The sequence below is a fragment of the Lytechinus pictus genome, chromosome 1 (genome assembly GCF_037042905.1).
Source record: "Lytechinus pictus isolate F3 Inbred chromosome 1, Lp3.0, whole genome shotgun sequence".
Taxonomy (NCBI): Eukaryota; Metazoa; Echinodermata; class Echinoidea; order Temnopleuroida; family Toxopneustidae; genus Lytechinus; species Lytechinus pictus.
Genome location: NC_087245.1, coordinates 33,318,831 through 33,335,055, shown reverse-complemented (window position 1 = coordinate 33,335,055; position 16,225 = coordinate 33,318,831). Strand labels below are relative to the sequence as shown.

At 35.2% G+C, this 16,225-nt stretch overlaps 1 protein-coding gene across 1 annotated transcript; it reads right to left on the bottom strand.

The window, feature by feature from the left end:
• Positions 1–493: 493 nt before the first annotated feature.
• Positions 494–6,746, bottom strand: LOC135155675 (toll-like receptor 6). Its single transcript, XM_064105572.1, has one exon. The coding sequence runs from the start codon at positions 4,582–4,584 to the stop codon at positions 1,294–1,296; it is 3,291 nt and encodes a 1,096-aa protein (XP_063961642.1). The 5' UTR covers positions 4,585–6,746; the 3' UTR covers positions 494–1,293.
• Between the last annotated feature and the right edge of the window lie 9,479 nt (positions 6,747–16,225).

Sequence of the window (16,225 nt, the reverse complement as noted above, 5' to 3'; positions counted from 1 at the left end):
CTGGTCACATGACCAAGGTCACAGGTCATTTAGGGTCAATGAATTTAGACCATGTTGGGGGAATCAATATTGAAATCTTAACCCAAGGATAAGTTTTTTGAAATGTCATCATTACTTCAAAAATATATGGATCTAGTTCATAAAATTTACAGATAAAAGTAATAAAATATTACTTAACATTCTGCTCAAGTTTCAGGTCACATGACCAAGGTCAAAGGTCATTTTGGGTCAAAACACTTTGGGCATGTTGGGGATATTTGTTGAATTTCGTCATGACTTTTAATGTTTATGAAGCTAGTTAATAAAACTTGGAAATAAGATTAATCAATTATCACTGAACATCCTGTGCAAATTTCAGGTCAAATTTAAGGTTGATGAACTTTTGCCATGTTGGAGGTCATTGTTGAATTACCATCATAACTTTTAAAAAATTATGAATATAGTAAATGAAATGTAGACATTAGGGTAATCGTTGCTCATCTCGTACCAGTAGTAGGTCACTTGATCAAGGTCAAATGTCATTTAGGGTCAATTAATGTCGTAACATATTATATGAATGGTATTTTTTGTGAATAATTATTTCATAGTCATTTGCAAAGTCAGCACTGCTGCTATATTGAATCGCGTAATGCAGGCGAGACTGCCAGAGGCGCTCCACTTGTTATAAGTCTTTGGTACGACTCGGCCAAGAATCAAACCACCTATCATTCACGAGGTGGGCGCTCTACCACTGAGCCATCATGAATGGTGTATGGTGGTAAACACTTGACAGAGCTTACAACATCGTTAACAATAGGTTCACACACATCGCAATGATTATTTTGCAATCTCTCTTACACGAAACTTCTAGCCCCGTAACGAAAGATTGCAATTGATTATTAAGTTGATGAGTATTGAATGTATATCTCAAATTATATACAGTATATGACATGACTCGGGAGTATGAAAGTACACATCCACTGATTCACAATATCAAGAATGAAGTACGAACATTTCAAATTGAGCAAAGATATGCAAATATAGTCTACATGTACGAAATACTTCTATATAGCACACATCTATGAAACAGCAGTGGTGTTTACATTTTGTCCTTTAAAAACAAAAGAATATGCTATTTTGCATCAATTGTGTAAACATACTGACACTTCAGCACACTTGCTACACAGTATTTTGTTAATGAAAATGAACAAAATCTAAATCTAGTAGGCCTACATGAAAATTAAATTTAAAAAATCTCTCCATAGTATATAAAAAATGTATTTGCATTTGTATTAGAGTGTTCTTGGCTTATTACTACTTTGTGATAAGTGAATGGATACCTAGCATAAATACAAACAATGAGTTATATGATTTACTGACGATATTACATTGACTTGAAGCAAAAGATTTGTTACCACATACAAGTGTGTCCTTCCACTTTCTGGCTAACATTACTGAATGGTTATGAGTCTCTTTCCTCATGTTTCCTATCTCATCCTCTACAAGTAATTCTACTGTAAACTTTGTTTGATCACCTTCATTCTCAGTCCAACAGCTATAAAGTCCAGTCATGTTTTTCCTGACATGAGTAATGATAAGAGAATTGTGAGGAAGAATGTCCACTCCATCTGGTAAGAAAGAGGTTAAGAGTTGCTGCCCTTTTAATGAGACTGACCAGTAAATGTTGTTTGATGTCTTAATAGGACAAGGTAACTCAATCATTTGATCACCGACAAACGAAAGCATAGTTTGATATGGTGGAGAGCACAGTTGTGGGCGACATGTATCAGTGCCAGTCAGCTCAGCAATAGAGGAGTTGATGTACAAAGAAGGTTTTTGACAAACTGTTGGTTTGGGTATTTGTCGGAGTGCTCGAATAGTTTTAAAAAGTTGGCAATCACATGACAAATGGTTATTTTGTAAGTAGATAAATATTGGCTTCAAAGAGAATGTTGAGATAGCAAGGTGAATTTTCGTGAGTTGGTTGTCTTGAAGATATAAATATATCAAGTGTGTCTGATGTTGTAAGGAACCTAGTTCAAAGAACACAATATTGTTATACCTTAAATCCAACAACCAGAATTGCTGATGTTTATCAAATGAATCTTTGGAGATGTTTTGTATTTGATTGTGTGACAAGAAGAGATTGTATGGCCTACTCTTTCTTGGTAGACAGTGTCTAGGGATTGAAGTAATTGTGTTGTTAGAATAATCAAGCGCATTCAGAGTGTTTATTGATAACGATGGACAAGAATTTCCAAGATTGTTTGAAGAGAGATTTAATAAAAGCAGATTTGAAAATTCCAAAGCAACATCTTGTTGTATACTTGAGTTTGTAAAAATCAATGCTTGAAATGCCAAATTTTCATGAAGATCCAAAAATATAACAGTTTTAATATCTTGCAATGCTTGTATGGACATGTTTGAGGCTGGGATATTTGAAAAATATATACCCAATATACAAGGTATTCCTGAAAATAGTTCACTTGAAATGAATGTGAAAGGATTTCCTTTTAAATAAAGGTATTGTAGCTCCTGAATATTTGAAAACACCCCAGAATGTAGGTGTGACAGACGATTTCGTTCTAGCTTTATCCTGACAACAAACTGAAGACCAATGAAAGCTAAATGAGATATATCAACTATCTGGTTATCATCCAATTCTAGAAAGAGGAGTGAAGATGCAAAAACAAATGTAAAATTTGGTATGGTAGCTATTTGATTTTTGTTTAGATAAAGTCCCTTCAAAGTGCTTGAAAATCTAACATGTTTGAAATCTGTCAATTTATTGTTGCATGCAAAGATATTGCTTGCTGAAAGTAAACTTGAATTTGAAGCTCCAATTGTATTGTTATTAATATTTAGATACAAGGTTGAAGTTGAAATAACTTGGGTAATTCTATTGTCCGCTGCATTGATATTAATGGGTATGCTTTGATTAAAGGCATGGCTAAGATTCAAATGAGGTAATAGGTTATGACTGATGTCAAGGTTTCGAAGGGAGTTCAAGCTTTTGGTAAATGTAGGAACCTCTACTAACAAATTAAATGCTATGTGTAAAGTTCTTAGATTTATAAGATTTGAGAGATCTTTAGGGTCGATTGCCACAAGTCTGTTGTAATTAAGGTTCAGCGTTTGGAGTGAGGTAATGGGCCTCAGGAAACCAAGGTGAGAAATCTTATTTTTGGCAAGATTTAAAGTGGCAAGTCTTTGTAGGAATTCAAAGGATGAATGTTCTATAGTGTGAAGTACATTGCCAGACAAATCTAGATCTTCAAGTCGTGGCAAGGCTGTGAAATTTGAAAGCAATGACAATCTGTTGTCGTTAACTCTGAGGAGAATGAGCTGAGATGAGCCTAACAAATTTTGATCACTCCATTTTGTTAAGAAATTGTGCGATAGGTGCAAGCTTTGTACGTTTGTCAAGTGTTGAAAGTTTGTAATGTTTGTAATTTTGTTCCAAGATAAATTGATGTATACTAAATGTTGATAATCATAAATACCAAATTCCAAAATTGTAATTTTATTGCAACAGGCAAATATAGAAGTTAAATCAGGAAAATAAATGAGGGAAAGTACTTGCAGATTATTATCATCAACATTGAGAATCTTTAAGTTAGAGTGATATCTACCTTGGAATATGTTCATTGCAATCATGTTGTTGTAGGAGAGGATAAGACTAGTTGGTATGTTGAAATAATAATCACCTTTGATTTCAATGATTTTATTATGCTGCAAATTAATTGTTTCTATATCTGGAATATTAGTGAATGCTGGTCTATTTATAGATCTTATTTGATTGTGGTCTAATATGATAGACTTGATATGTGGAATATCATGGATGGCAGAGACATCCACGATGCTGTTTCCTTGAAGGTTGATTGTTTCAATCGAAGGTAGGTGAGTGAATACAGTGGTTGTAATTTCTCTTATTTGGTTGAATGCAATAGAGAGTGTCTTAAGGTTCTCCATTGTTTGCAGTCTGTACAGGTACTCAACATCGTTGTAGGAAATGTCCAGAGATGATACAGTTTTTGGATATATAAACATTTTTTTTGACAGGTCAGTGATTGCATTTCCCTTTAGCTCTAGAGCAGATATTTTAACTGGAAATTCCGGTAGATTCTTTAGTTTGTTGAATGCAAGGTGAAGTAATGAAAGGTGTGGTCCTGATATGTTGCTGAGTGTCTGATGATTCCAATCCGTCAAAGAATTCCGGATGATAGATATTTTTTGAATGAAAGGTAAAGAACCAAGGTATGGTAAACTCTCAAGAAAGTTTGAGCTTAGGTCTATGTATACCAGATGTTCTGCATCATCAAAGACTTTCTGCTCTATGATGCGGAGATGGTTGTTAGACAGGAGAAGTGCTGCCAACTCATTTTGGCATGAGAATGACTCTTTCTTTAGGGTAGTAATGAAGTTTCTACTTAAGTCAAGCAAACCAATATTGCATGGGAGGTCCTGTGGAATGTCATGCAGATCACGCTCCCTGCATGCTATATTGATGGTGAAAGCTTTCCGCTCACATTCACAGAGATTTAGGCATCTTGATTGACTTGTAGGTAACAAGAACAAAAGATATATGAAGTTAAGCATCTTCATTGTTTCAAGAAGTTATTAGTATCCGAATGTGATGATAACAGATCAATGCTGACAATGGCTTCTACCACCTTTGTTGAATGACTTTTAAATTGACTTCCCTTTGGAATGTAGAATGTTGTTGTAAAAAACATCAGGAGCCTAACAGAATTACATGCAGACATGCATTCTCATTTGCGCTTCATGCATTACAGATAGTCTAGGTGAGTACATTGAAATGAAGGCAAGAGGCATTTGCATTAATGTCTTTGAATCAATGATACAAATGTTATATCAACTTGATGAGTCCAAACAGTAATATAGAAGCAATTGGATCAGAGTAGTAAAAGCAAGTGGAGAGAGAGTGCGTAATTGTGGAGCTCACAAACTTCTTGTGAGAGAGAAAACATACAAAAATCTACAATCTGATGAAAAGGCTATTGTTTATTAGTGCAAGCTTGTCATCTACTTGATTTCTCCCTTTTGTAATTCCTATTAAGTGCCTCGAGCATCTAATTAGGAAGGAAAGTGCGCTATACAAATTCTATGTATTATTATTATTATTACAAAGTTAGAAAATTGCCTCTAAAGATGGTAGTGTAGTGAGACATATTACTGGTATTATTATTTTTATTATCATTATTATCATTAATATTGTTATATGCATGCAGGAATAGCCGCTTTTTCAATGGCGGCGGCATCAACAATGAAATCTTATCAACCAACCAAAGTTAAGTTTTTGTCTCACCTGCATAGCAGTGTGAGACCATAGGCGCCGCTTTTCCGACGGCGGCAGTGTCAACACCAAATCTTAACCGAAGGTTAAGTTTTTGAAATGACAGCATAACTTAGAAAGTATATGGACCTAGTTCATGAAACTTGGCCATAAGGTTAATCAAGTATCACTAAACATCCTGCATGAGTTTCATGTCACATGACCAAGGTCAAAGGTCATTTAGGGTCAATGAACTTAGACCATGTTGGGGGAATCAACATAAAAAAAACATCAAAATCTTAACCTAAGGTTAAGTTTTTGAAATGTCATCATAACTTAGAAAATATATGGACCTAGTTCATGAAACTTGGACATAAGGTTAATCAAGTCTGTTGAATTACCATCATAACTTTTAAAGTTTATGGATCTGATTCATGAAACTGGGACATAATAGTAATCAAGTATCACTGAACATCCTGTGCAAGTTTCAGGTCACATGATTAAGGTCAAAGGTCATTTAGGGTCAATGAACTTTGGCCGAATTGGGGGTATTTGTTGAATTACAATTATAACTTTGAAAGTATATTGGTCTAGTTCATTAAACTTGGACATAAGAGTAATCAAGTATCACTGAACATCCTGTGCGCATTTCAGGTCACATGACCAAGGTCAAAGGTCAATGAACTTTGGTCATAATGGGGGTATCTGTTGAATTACCATCATAACTTTTTGAAAGTTTATGGATCTTATTCATGAAACTGGGACATAAGAGTAATCGAGTATCACTGAACATCCTGTGCGAGTTTCAGGTCACATGATCAAGGTCAAAGGTCATGTAAGGTCACTGAACTTTGGCCACGTTGGTGGTATTTGTTGAATTAGCATCATATCTCTGTAAGTGTATTGGTCTAGTTCATAAAACGTGGACATAAGAGTAACCAAGTATCACTGAACATCTTGTGCGAGTTATAGTAGTTTTCAAAGTCAGCACTGCTGCTATATTGAATCGCGTGATGCAGGTGAGACCTCCAGAGGCATTCCACTTGTTTAGAGAGTATTTAACTCATGCAACACAATTTATAGCCAATGCGCAATTTTATGATTTTCATTGGTAATTTTGGTGGCCATATTTGATTTTGCCAATTTGTGGAAAATGCTGAAGTTTACATGAGTGGCATCATTCAGATTCATAATCAGCACCCTCGAATCGACAAGAAACCATTGAAAAATATTGTTTATATGAAACAACAAGGTTCAGTCAATTTTCTATGGGGCCTACCTATCCTGGACGATAACAAGTTTTGTCAAACGGGTCCCAGAACTTCGAAAAAATAGACATTTATTTGCCTGGCACCTGAGGATGATAATCTGGTGAGGGTCAAGATGCTCCAAGATGCCCCCCCCCCCAACTTCCCAGCCTTTCTACTGGTACACATCTTATTAAACGACAAGTCCACCCCAACAAAAACTTGATTTGAATAAAAGGAAAAAAATTCAGCAAGCATAACACTGAAAAATTCATCAAAATCGGATGTAAAATAAGAAAGTTATGACATTTTAAAGTTTCGCTTCATTTCACAAAACAGTTATATGCACATCTCGGTCAGTATGCAAATGAGGGAACTGATGACATCACTCACTCACTATTTATTTTGTATTTTATTATATGAAATATGAAATAGTTTGATTTTCTCGTCATTGTCATGTGAAATGAAGTTTCATTCCTCTCTGAACACGTGGAATTCCATTATTCTAACATTTTGTGATTCAGGCAAGGAGGTCCTAATTGTCAAATTCGTAAAAATTGAAATATTGTATAAACCGAGGTTTCAAACCGCCTCGATCACAAGAATCCCCGTTAAATTACGAGAACATTTTTAGGCTAAAAAATACCCATTAATTATTCCTGCATTCAGACTGCCCCGAAACATACACTTCGGGATAAATTCCTGAAGTTAGGAGCATGCGCAGCATGGTCTAATAAGCAGGCAAGGCGCGAGATTCAAAACTACTAGCCCAGCAGCCACCCACGGCGCCGCACCCAACGACACGCTGGGCTAAAAGTTCCCGTAATTTGCTTTCACATCGCCAAAATACCTGCGACCTTGGAAAAATCCCCGCGAAAGTTCTCGTAATTTCGCCAAGTACCTACTATTTAGCGGGTATTTTCTTTCGGGGAAATTACGCGTAGTTTGCTTTCACATTACCAAAATACCTGGTATTTTCTGATCGGGATAAATTTCCCGATCAGAGAATACCTGGAACTGACGAACTTCGAGGCGGTCTGAAACCACCTCTTGTGAGTTGATGTGAGGTAGAAAAATTTTGGTCATTTATAACATGATATTGATATTTGTATAAAGCATATGATGGTGCGTACTGAATTGAATTTTGCAGTTATCACATTCAGTATCCATTTAAAAAAAGAAATGGCTTTCTGATTTTGCTAGTAGAACAGAACTACACAAGGTGTGTCTCAGTGAAATCTAAATTCATGTCAGTGTGAATCTCAATTTAACCCTTTCAGTGCCACCAAAATCATTGGAAGTAAGGCATTAACTGCTACCCCACTTTTGCACAGTTTTGGTTCACATGTTCAGACCATTGTGATTGTCATCATTACTTTAATCCTCATTTGCATTATATTTTCTGGCCCTTTCACTCTAAAAGTCAGGACAATGGTTATTTTGACCATGGACCAACTACTCTGAGTAGTAGATCCATGTTTTGATCAAATTCAAGTCCATGCATTGATCAAATTTTATCCATCCCTCTCCCTCCCCCTCAGAGAAAATTGCTGGATCCACTACCTCTATCTGGTAGATATGGGATGAGCATGACAAGAAGATGAAGAAACCAGACGTGTTGAGGGAGGTTACATGAATTGCTTCCTGTAGCATTGGTGCCCTTTTGATGCCCCTGTACACCCTATCCGCTTGACCCATTTTATCTTTACTTTTATTAAGAGGTTTTGTTTAGCATGATGAAAAAATGAAAGGGTATCATTTAAACATTTCTAGGCCCATCTTAACATATGATTTTGAGATTAACATCGTCCAAGTCGATATCATCCAGAAAATATGGGGGGGGGGGGAAAGGAGACAGAAGAGAAAACAAACAACATCATTTTTAATGAAGTCACTTGCATCATCAAATGAGATTGGTCAGCATTTTTGTCCTTTGATAGATAGTTGTACAATGCTGAGAAGATTGTATATATGAACAGCCCCCTCTATTGACCATCTACATATATTTTTGTAACTCTTGCATATGTACTTTTGCTGTACCATTATGTATCATGTTTTTTTATGAATTAGAGAATGCCCATGTGTGTTCTGGACAACTATTGGGAGGCAATACAAATAAATGAAAAATTATCTGGAATATTTTTTGTAAAAAAGCAGAAGACATGAAAAGTGCAACTAATTAGCCTAAAGGTGTAGATGTTATTTGACTGATTGGTTATAAAAAGGCAGTTTTTACAATAAGACTCACTAACAAAAAGGAGGATACCTCGGAAGGAAGAGGGGATGAATAGGTAAATTTTGTAACCCTTAATTTTCAAATATTTAGTGTAATATATAATTCTAACAGACACATAAAAAAGCGATAGTTGTGCTGAAGAGAGTGAGCAAGAGAGAGAGAAAAAGAAATAGGTTTGGAGAGTTGGGAGATCTGCCAGTAGGTCCATGGAGAGAGAGGGAGAATAAAATAGTGGTTGCAAGAACAGACATGGGAAAGATATAAAGAAAGAGCAAAAAAAGGAAAGGGGAGAGATAGGCAGAAAGGGAGAATGAAAGAGGGAAAGAGAGATGGGGGGGGGGGGGGGAGGACGAGCAATGGATTCAGAGCAGAGAAACATCCAACATTCAAGTGCAAGCATTTAAAGTGATGAAGGAACAGATGTAGGCTTACCATGAATAAATCAAGAATATAATTCATGGTTAAATAGCACCATACATCAGCTGGACAGTGGTGACATTCTAATGTTCTGGGTGAAAGAGTAGCATATGTTCCTGGGAGAAAGGTCAGGTCTATAATCTGATTGTTTTCTGAAATAGGCCAGATATATTAGGATTAGAATTGCACTGACACCATGAAGGTCTATGTTACTGTAGCATGTCTTCCTGCTATGTCTTGATGTGTCACTTGTAGAAATGGCCCGCGCATTTCTGCTCTTAATAATTTTATTTTTGAATTAGAGCTTAGTTCAAATTTTGGTGAATCCGCACAAAGAACAATTCTTTGAATTTGGCTTTTAGATTTTACTTCTGTAAATAACATGAAACCAACCTTGACCTTTTTTTGCCTTTTTCACAAGAGACTTGTTCACGAAAGAATCTTCTTGAATCTGTTTCCCATCTTTCCATACCACAATCTTCTTCTATCTCTCATCAAAGTCTTTAACATGCAGGTTCGGAGACCATCAACCTGTCATCGCAAGCTAATGATCTCAAATATGATTTCTCTCATGAGCTACTTACATTCTATTTTAGGCAGGTACATAATAGTCCTTCTGTGTGGCTGATGATTATCAGTGACATCAGGAGAACTAATAATCATTGGTATTTGGTTAATAAGTGATTTATTCAAGTATACCTGTAGCAGGTATCCATATACTTAAATGTTTGGGAAAAGTGGTTCCTAACGGATAATTTATTTGAAATGGATTAAAAATGGTCTCATTTTGTCCAACTTCGGTAAAAGTATCTGAGGCAGAGATCGCTCGACTTCCTACTCATTTTTTCTGGTGTCTTTTGACTATTGAATTAATTAAAATGATTAACTACAAAAGTCTCTGTCTTAGCAATGATGTGGTCATTTATACCGGCATCTCTTTTCTGATGATTTGATTTGTAACGTGTGTGTGTGTGTGTCTATCCAGTAAAGAGAACCCTGTGGAAGGGGTATGAAAAAATGCAAAATCTCTAGTTGCATGGGCAGGATTTATATATTGATGGTTGTTGGAAATGAAATCAATGAAATGTAACAGTGCAGACCTACTTCCTAGAACACTGAAGAGTCACATAATTTTATTAGACTTGCATTGATACAAATCGGTCTGAAACATTTTGCAAATTTCAGTGTCTATTGTATGTCAGAATTTTATGGACCTGAACATTATTTTCATATGTCGCTATTCATTTGAAAGGGGATATCCATCATTCCAAATATTGTCCTTTGATGCCACTTCATATTTGAGCAAACTGACAGCATAACAATGAAGTATTTTGTGGAATAACAACAAGTTGAATTATATAAAAGCACAATATTTATATTCGAAGAGGCATGTGTGTTTATTTGTGAGTCATCAAAGGGTTTGAATGTTTATTGGCAACATTGAGTTCACTGATCTTTCACAATATTGTGTATATATGCTTACATTGATTATGATTCTCAGGTTTTATGCAGAGCTTTTTTAATTCTTTCTACACTGTAAAAACTGCGGTGTTAAAACTGACACCAGTGTGTGTTAATAGAGGACCACACCCCGAGGTGTTAAAATTACAACCTAGAGATTAAAAATAACACCAAAGCGTGTAAATGTAACAACCAAAGGTGTTGTAATGACACCTATAGGTGTAAAACTAACACCACCAATTCAACACCGGTGTAAAATAACTGGTGTGGTCCTCTATGTACACTGGTTAATACCACAGTTTTTGCTGTGTATCAAGAATAGTCATTTGATTTTCTGATATTCAAAATTTAATCACTGAAATCAAGAGCTTGTCATAATGTAATTCAGCATAAGCATCCTGATACGTCCAGGGTTGTGTATTAAACACAGAGGTTAACAATTAATATTACACTTGATTTTCACAATTAATTGTATATTGTAGTCAATGCAATCATTGAAAATATGTTCTTTGATGGTTGCTAAGCTATGTGTTATGGGCCATAGGTGTGGACAAGCACAAAATAGCATACATTGTACTTGTGTAATGAATCACTTTTTAATAACAATATTCAATAATTTTGTATGTGTGAATTGAGCTGCCATGGATTTCAAACCCTTAAAGGACAAGTCCACCCCAACAAAAAGTTGATTTGAATAAAAAGAGAAAAATCCAACAAGCATAACACTGAAAATTTCATCAAAATCGGATGTAAAATAAGAAAGTTATGACATTTTAAAGTTTCGCTTAATTTCACAAAACAGTTATATGCACATCCTGGCTGGTATGCAAATGAGGAGACTACATGTATGAAGCCATCCACTCACTATTTCTTTTGTATTTTATCATATGAAATATGAAATATTCTAATTTTCTCCTCATTGTCAAGTGATACAACGATTAATTCCTCCCTGAACATGTGGAATTAGCATTGTTTAATACTATATGGTTCAGTCACGTTGGTCCTTATTGTAAAATCTATAAAAAAAAATATTGTATAAGTCAAACAATAAAAAACGAAAGAAATACATGTAGTGAGTGATGGACATCATCGACTGACTCACCTAGTTGTGCATATGAAATAAGCGAAACTTTAATATGTCATAACTTTCTTATTTTACATCTGATTTTTATGAAATTTTCAGCACTATGCTAGTTTGATTTTTCTCTATTTATTCAAGTCAGCATTTTCCTGGGGTGGACTTGACCTTTAAATAGGCCCACCACGAACCCCATGTAGCCAACTTCTCCTCTTCTCCCCCACCCCTGTCTCTCTCCCTCTCTTCTCATCCCGGCCTCTCCCTCTCTCTTCCCCTTTCTGTCTCTCCATCTCTTCTCATCCCCTTTACCCTCTCGCTCTCTGTATTTTCTTATCACACTCTCACCCCTTCTCTCCCCCCAGGACTCTACCCCTCTTTCTCCTTGAATGTTTATTTATGAGGAGCTTCGACTCCATCTTCATCATAGCCAAATTAGGGCAGAAATTGACTCATCCCAACAAACAGTTTGGCCATCATGATAGCAATATGGTCTCCAAATATATTGGATGCCAAAAAAATCAATGATTATGTCCATATTGGAAACTCTTGCCATGTTTAAGAACTTCATGACCTAATTCTCTCTGTTTTTAATTTTCATGATGTGTTAGGTTATTGGATAGATAACCTGGAAGCACAGTCTTCTCTGTGTCTTTCAACAGAAGATGCATGGAAAATGATTAAGCATGAAATAGATTGACAATTGCAATTATTAGGTTCCATGTATTAAATATTGACTTGAGTTAAGATCATTGAAGACTTATATTTTTATTAAAACAATTTGTGATTTTATCAGTCAAACCTATTTGCCTTCATGATCCTACATTTTCAATAAGATAACATGTGCCGATGAAAATAAAATTCATTATACTATTCTGTACCATCTTTCACTCTCGATTAAATTCCCTCTAATTTTGTGAATTATTTTCATAATCAAAACCATATGCCATTGATTTGATTGTATATTGGGTAATTCACTATATAAGTAGATCGTACTTCTTTCTGGTCAATAGCAAACTGGATATCAATCTTGTAGTACACTGGTTTGCATGGATGTACATGAAATTGAATATCTCCGTTCATATCGTCATTCATGAATTCACATATTGACTTTCCATCTATCGAGCAGAGCTCCTATTTGTTTAAAGACCCCAATCCCTACAGAATATGGACTGCCTTGAAAACTAATTCATTAGCAGCAATCGTCCTGCGAATATTTATCCGGGTGTTCGGCAAGTTTCGTCACAGTCCCATATTTCATGGTTAGGTACCCAACATGAATTTTTTTTAACGCTTGCGTGTGTGGCCGACTTACTGCTTGACTTCCATAGGGATCAAGTCTTATAAATGGAATGTAAATCTAATTTGTTCAACACTTGTTCTTGTATTGTTTCTACCATGTAACAGACTTCTCTATACAAGGCATTTGTGCATTGCTACCACTAGTGATGCGACAAGTATAGGCGGCGGAAGCGGGGGGGACGTGTCCCCCCCTAAATTTGAGGTGGGGGGGGGGGACGATCCCCAATTAATATTTTGTTGATGACCTTTATTTATTTTATTTTTTTGCTTGTCAAAAAATTTTGGTATTCCCTCTCTGAAATTTTTTTGGTTGCTAACCTTTTTTTTAATTTTAATTTTAATTTTTGCTTGTCAATTTTGTTTCCTGCGTCCCCCCTAAAATTTTTGGCTTCCGCCGCCAATGGCGACAAGACATGGTTTGGGGGATGTCCTATTCAAAGTCTGAATGTATTTGGAATCCAGGCAGTATTGATGATTGCTAATATGGAAACTTTTATATCTTTAATTTCTATAGTGATAATTTGATTTTCTTTTAATTTGACCCTTCAGGTAACAGTTGAATTTTTACCACCACCTCCCCTTTCGGATGATTTTTCAAGATGCTCTTCATTGCTTCTTCAGAATTTTTTTTTACTTACCATAGTAAAAATATACAGAATTCCATAAAACTACAACACATACCTTTTTTTACCCTCCACATTAAAAAAGATAAGTACGAATAAATCAAAAGACATAAAAGAAATAAACGTATTTTTCCCTCACGTGACATTTCAAATCTCTCACAGAGTATTTTCATCATGCATGATCAAAGCTGTTACACAGATCAAGGGGGGGGGGGGAGTGTTTCACAAAAAGGTAAGTCTGATTAAAAAATCATGCTTGCTAATGCGCCCATGGTATTTAACACGTTATCTGATGGATGAATACGCAGAAGCCCACCTTTCATGAGCATGATCTGGGTCTAGTTTCATAAAGACTTCTTTCCAAATGCACAATTTCTATAACAAATTTATTATCAATTAGATTGAAGGATTTCAGTAGCTCTTAACTGTTATTGCAAATTTGTTATTATAACAAGTTTTATGAAATGGTCCCAAGTCCAATACAGGTGATGCATGATCCTCCACATTCTTATTAACTGGGAATTTAAGCATGATTTTAGACAGACTTGGTTCTTTGTGAAATACCCCCCTGGAACTTTGTTACCCCTATTTTTGCAATCAGAGCACATATTTTATAGTCATTAGCAGAAAATGATTCTAACATGTTCCCAAATCAGCTCCTATTCTCCAGAGCACCAATTATCCTCCTGATTATGGCATGATTTTTCATTTGTGTTGCCATGGCGAAGCATGATTGATGCAGTTGTGGTAGACAGGAAGGGGAGGAAAGAACTTTTAATCTTGAGGCTTGAAGTTTGCAGTTTTATTTTAGGTACTTAATTCTGCATTTAAATTCGGCTGGTAATGTCAGTGCAGGGAATTGGTGCCATCATTTGAATTATGTATTTGAATCTGAAAAGGATAGTGTCCTAACTTTAAATAAAGGATTCTTACAGGATAGGATTAAAATGTATCATGATTGTGATGATGATAATGATGATGACGATGATGGTAATAATGCTGATCATGATGATGACGATGGTGATAAGGATGATATTGATTATGATGATGATGATGAGGATGATTTTAATGATGATGGTGATGATGATGATAGAGATAATAATGGCATTGATGATGCTGACGGGGGCAATGGTGATGAGATAATCATGAAGAAGATATTGATTATGATGATGATGAGGATGATTTTGATGATGATGGTGATGATGATGATAGCAAAATAATGGCATTGATGATGCTGACAGTAATGGTGATGAGATAATCATGATGAAGATGATATGGATGAAGAAATAGGATGGCAGATGAGAATAATACAATTGATTAGTCCTTGATAATATTTTGGGTCTACATAGTTTAAAATGATATTCACGATATTCACTCATATTCACCTCCTTAAATGCCAGTATGAATATACTTAAATTATAATTTTGATTTTGATACTTACCATAATACTAGTTTAATATCTAATGATGATAGCATTTGTTTCAAAGCACTTATGCACATTGCAGAACTTCAACTTGATCTTTAAATTCTGTCTCAATCTAAAGAGACCTTCAAGTGATAATTCCATTATTCCTCAAGTTCCTCAATTATGTATATCCTTGTTATATTAATCAGTGCAAGGGCATTTATGTTTCTCAGTACTTGTTAACGTTGCTCTGAACATTTAAAAGTGTCCACTGCAAACAAGATGTAAACCTTTTGAAAATGATTATAATTTTTAATCCTTTCTCCAAATGGGGCTTTATTTAAAGTACAAAGCAGTATGCCATTTTGCATGAGGACCTCTGCTTACACTGCATTAATTAAGTTCATGTCTGACACTAGAAATTAAGTAAAGGAATATTACTTCAAATTGGTGAAAAATAGAGTTATTTTATATCAAAATGTCATGTTTCTCTTTTGTTTACAATTTTTGTCTGTAAAATATGCATACATAATTTAATTTATCAACAACATAAAAAACAGTTTGAGAAAAAAATGTTATTGCCAATTTAGGGAACAGTCTGTGATCAAATCCCCCCCCCCCCCCCGTTTCTGTACAATATGAGCAATAAATTGATATTGAGATGAAGCTGTTATGACATATTCAACTATGCTTGGCTTCATAAATTCCCATCCCATTTTACCCAGAGGCGTTGTTTGAGATTATTGCTGCTGACATATTTTCGGCACTAGGTGCAGACATATGTTACAACTTCTCACAAGGAGAATTGATCTTCATTTCGAGGATATGAGTGAAAAGATGAAATTTGATTCAAGATATTTTTTTTCAGAAATTTTTAATTGACATTGCCCAAAACAATTAGACTGTTGATTTGCCCTTTTATACTATTGAATGTGTTTAGTTTTACATCCATATAATTCAGCTTTGTTTGAAAGGTAGTATAGAAATCCCCAGATCTTAAATGTTACTATGATATGGAAACATTAAATAATACCTGAAAATCATGTATAAACAAAGAGTAAATATTATTTTCATTACTGGTATTACCCTAAACCCTGTAAATATATCATTGATTTTCAAGGTTTATGGAAACCTTGTAGTGCATTTCATTCCCCATAACTTCAGACAGTCAAGACATAATGTTA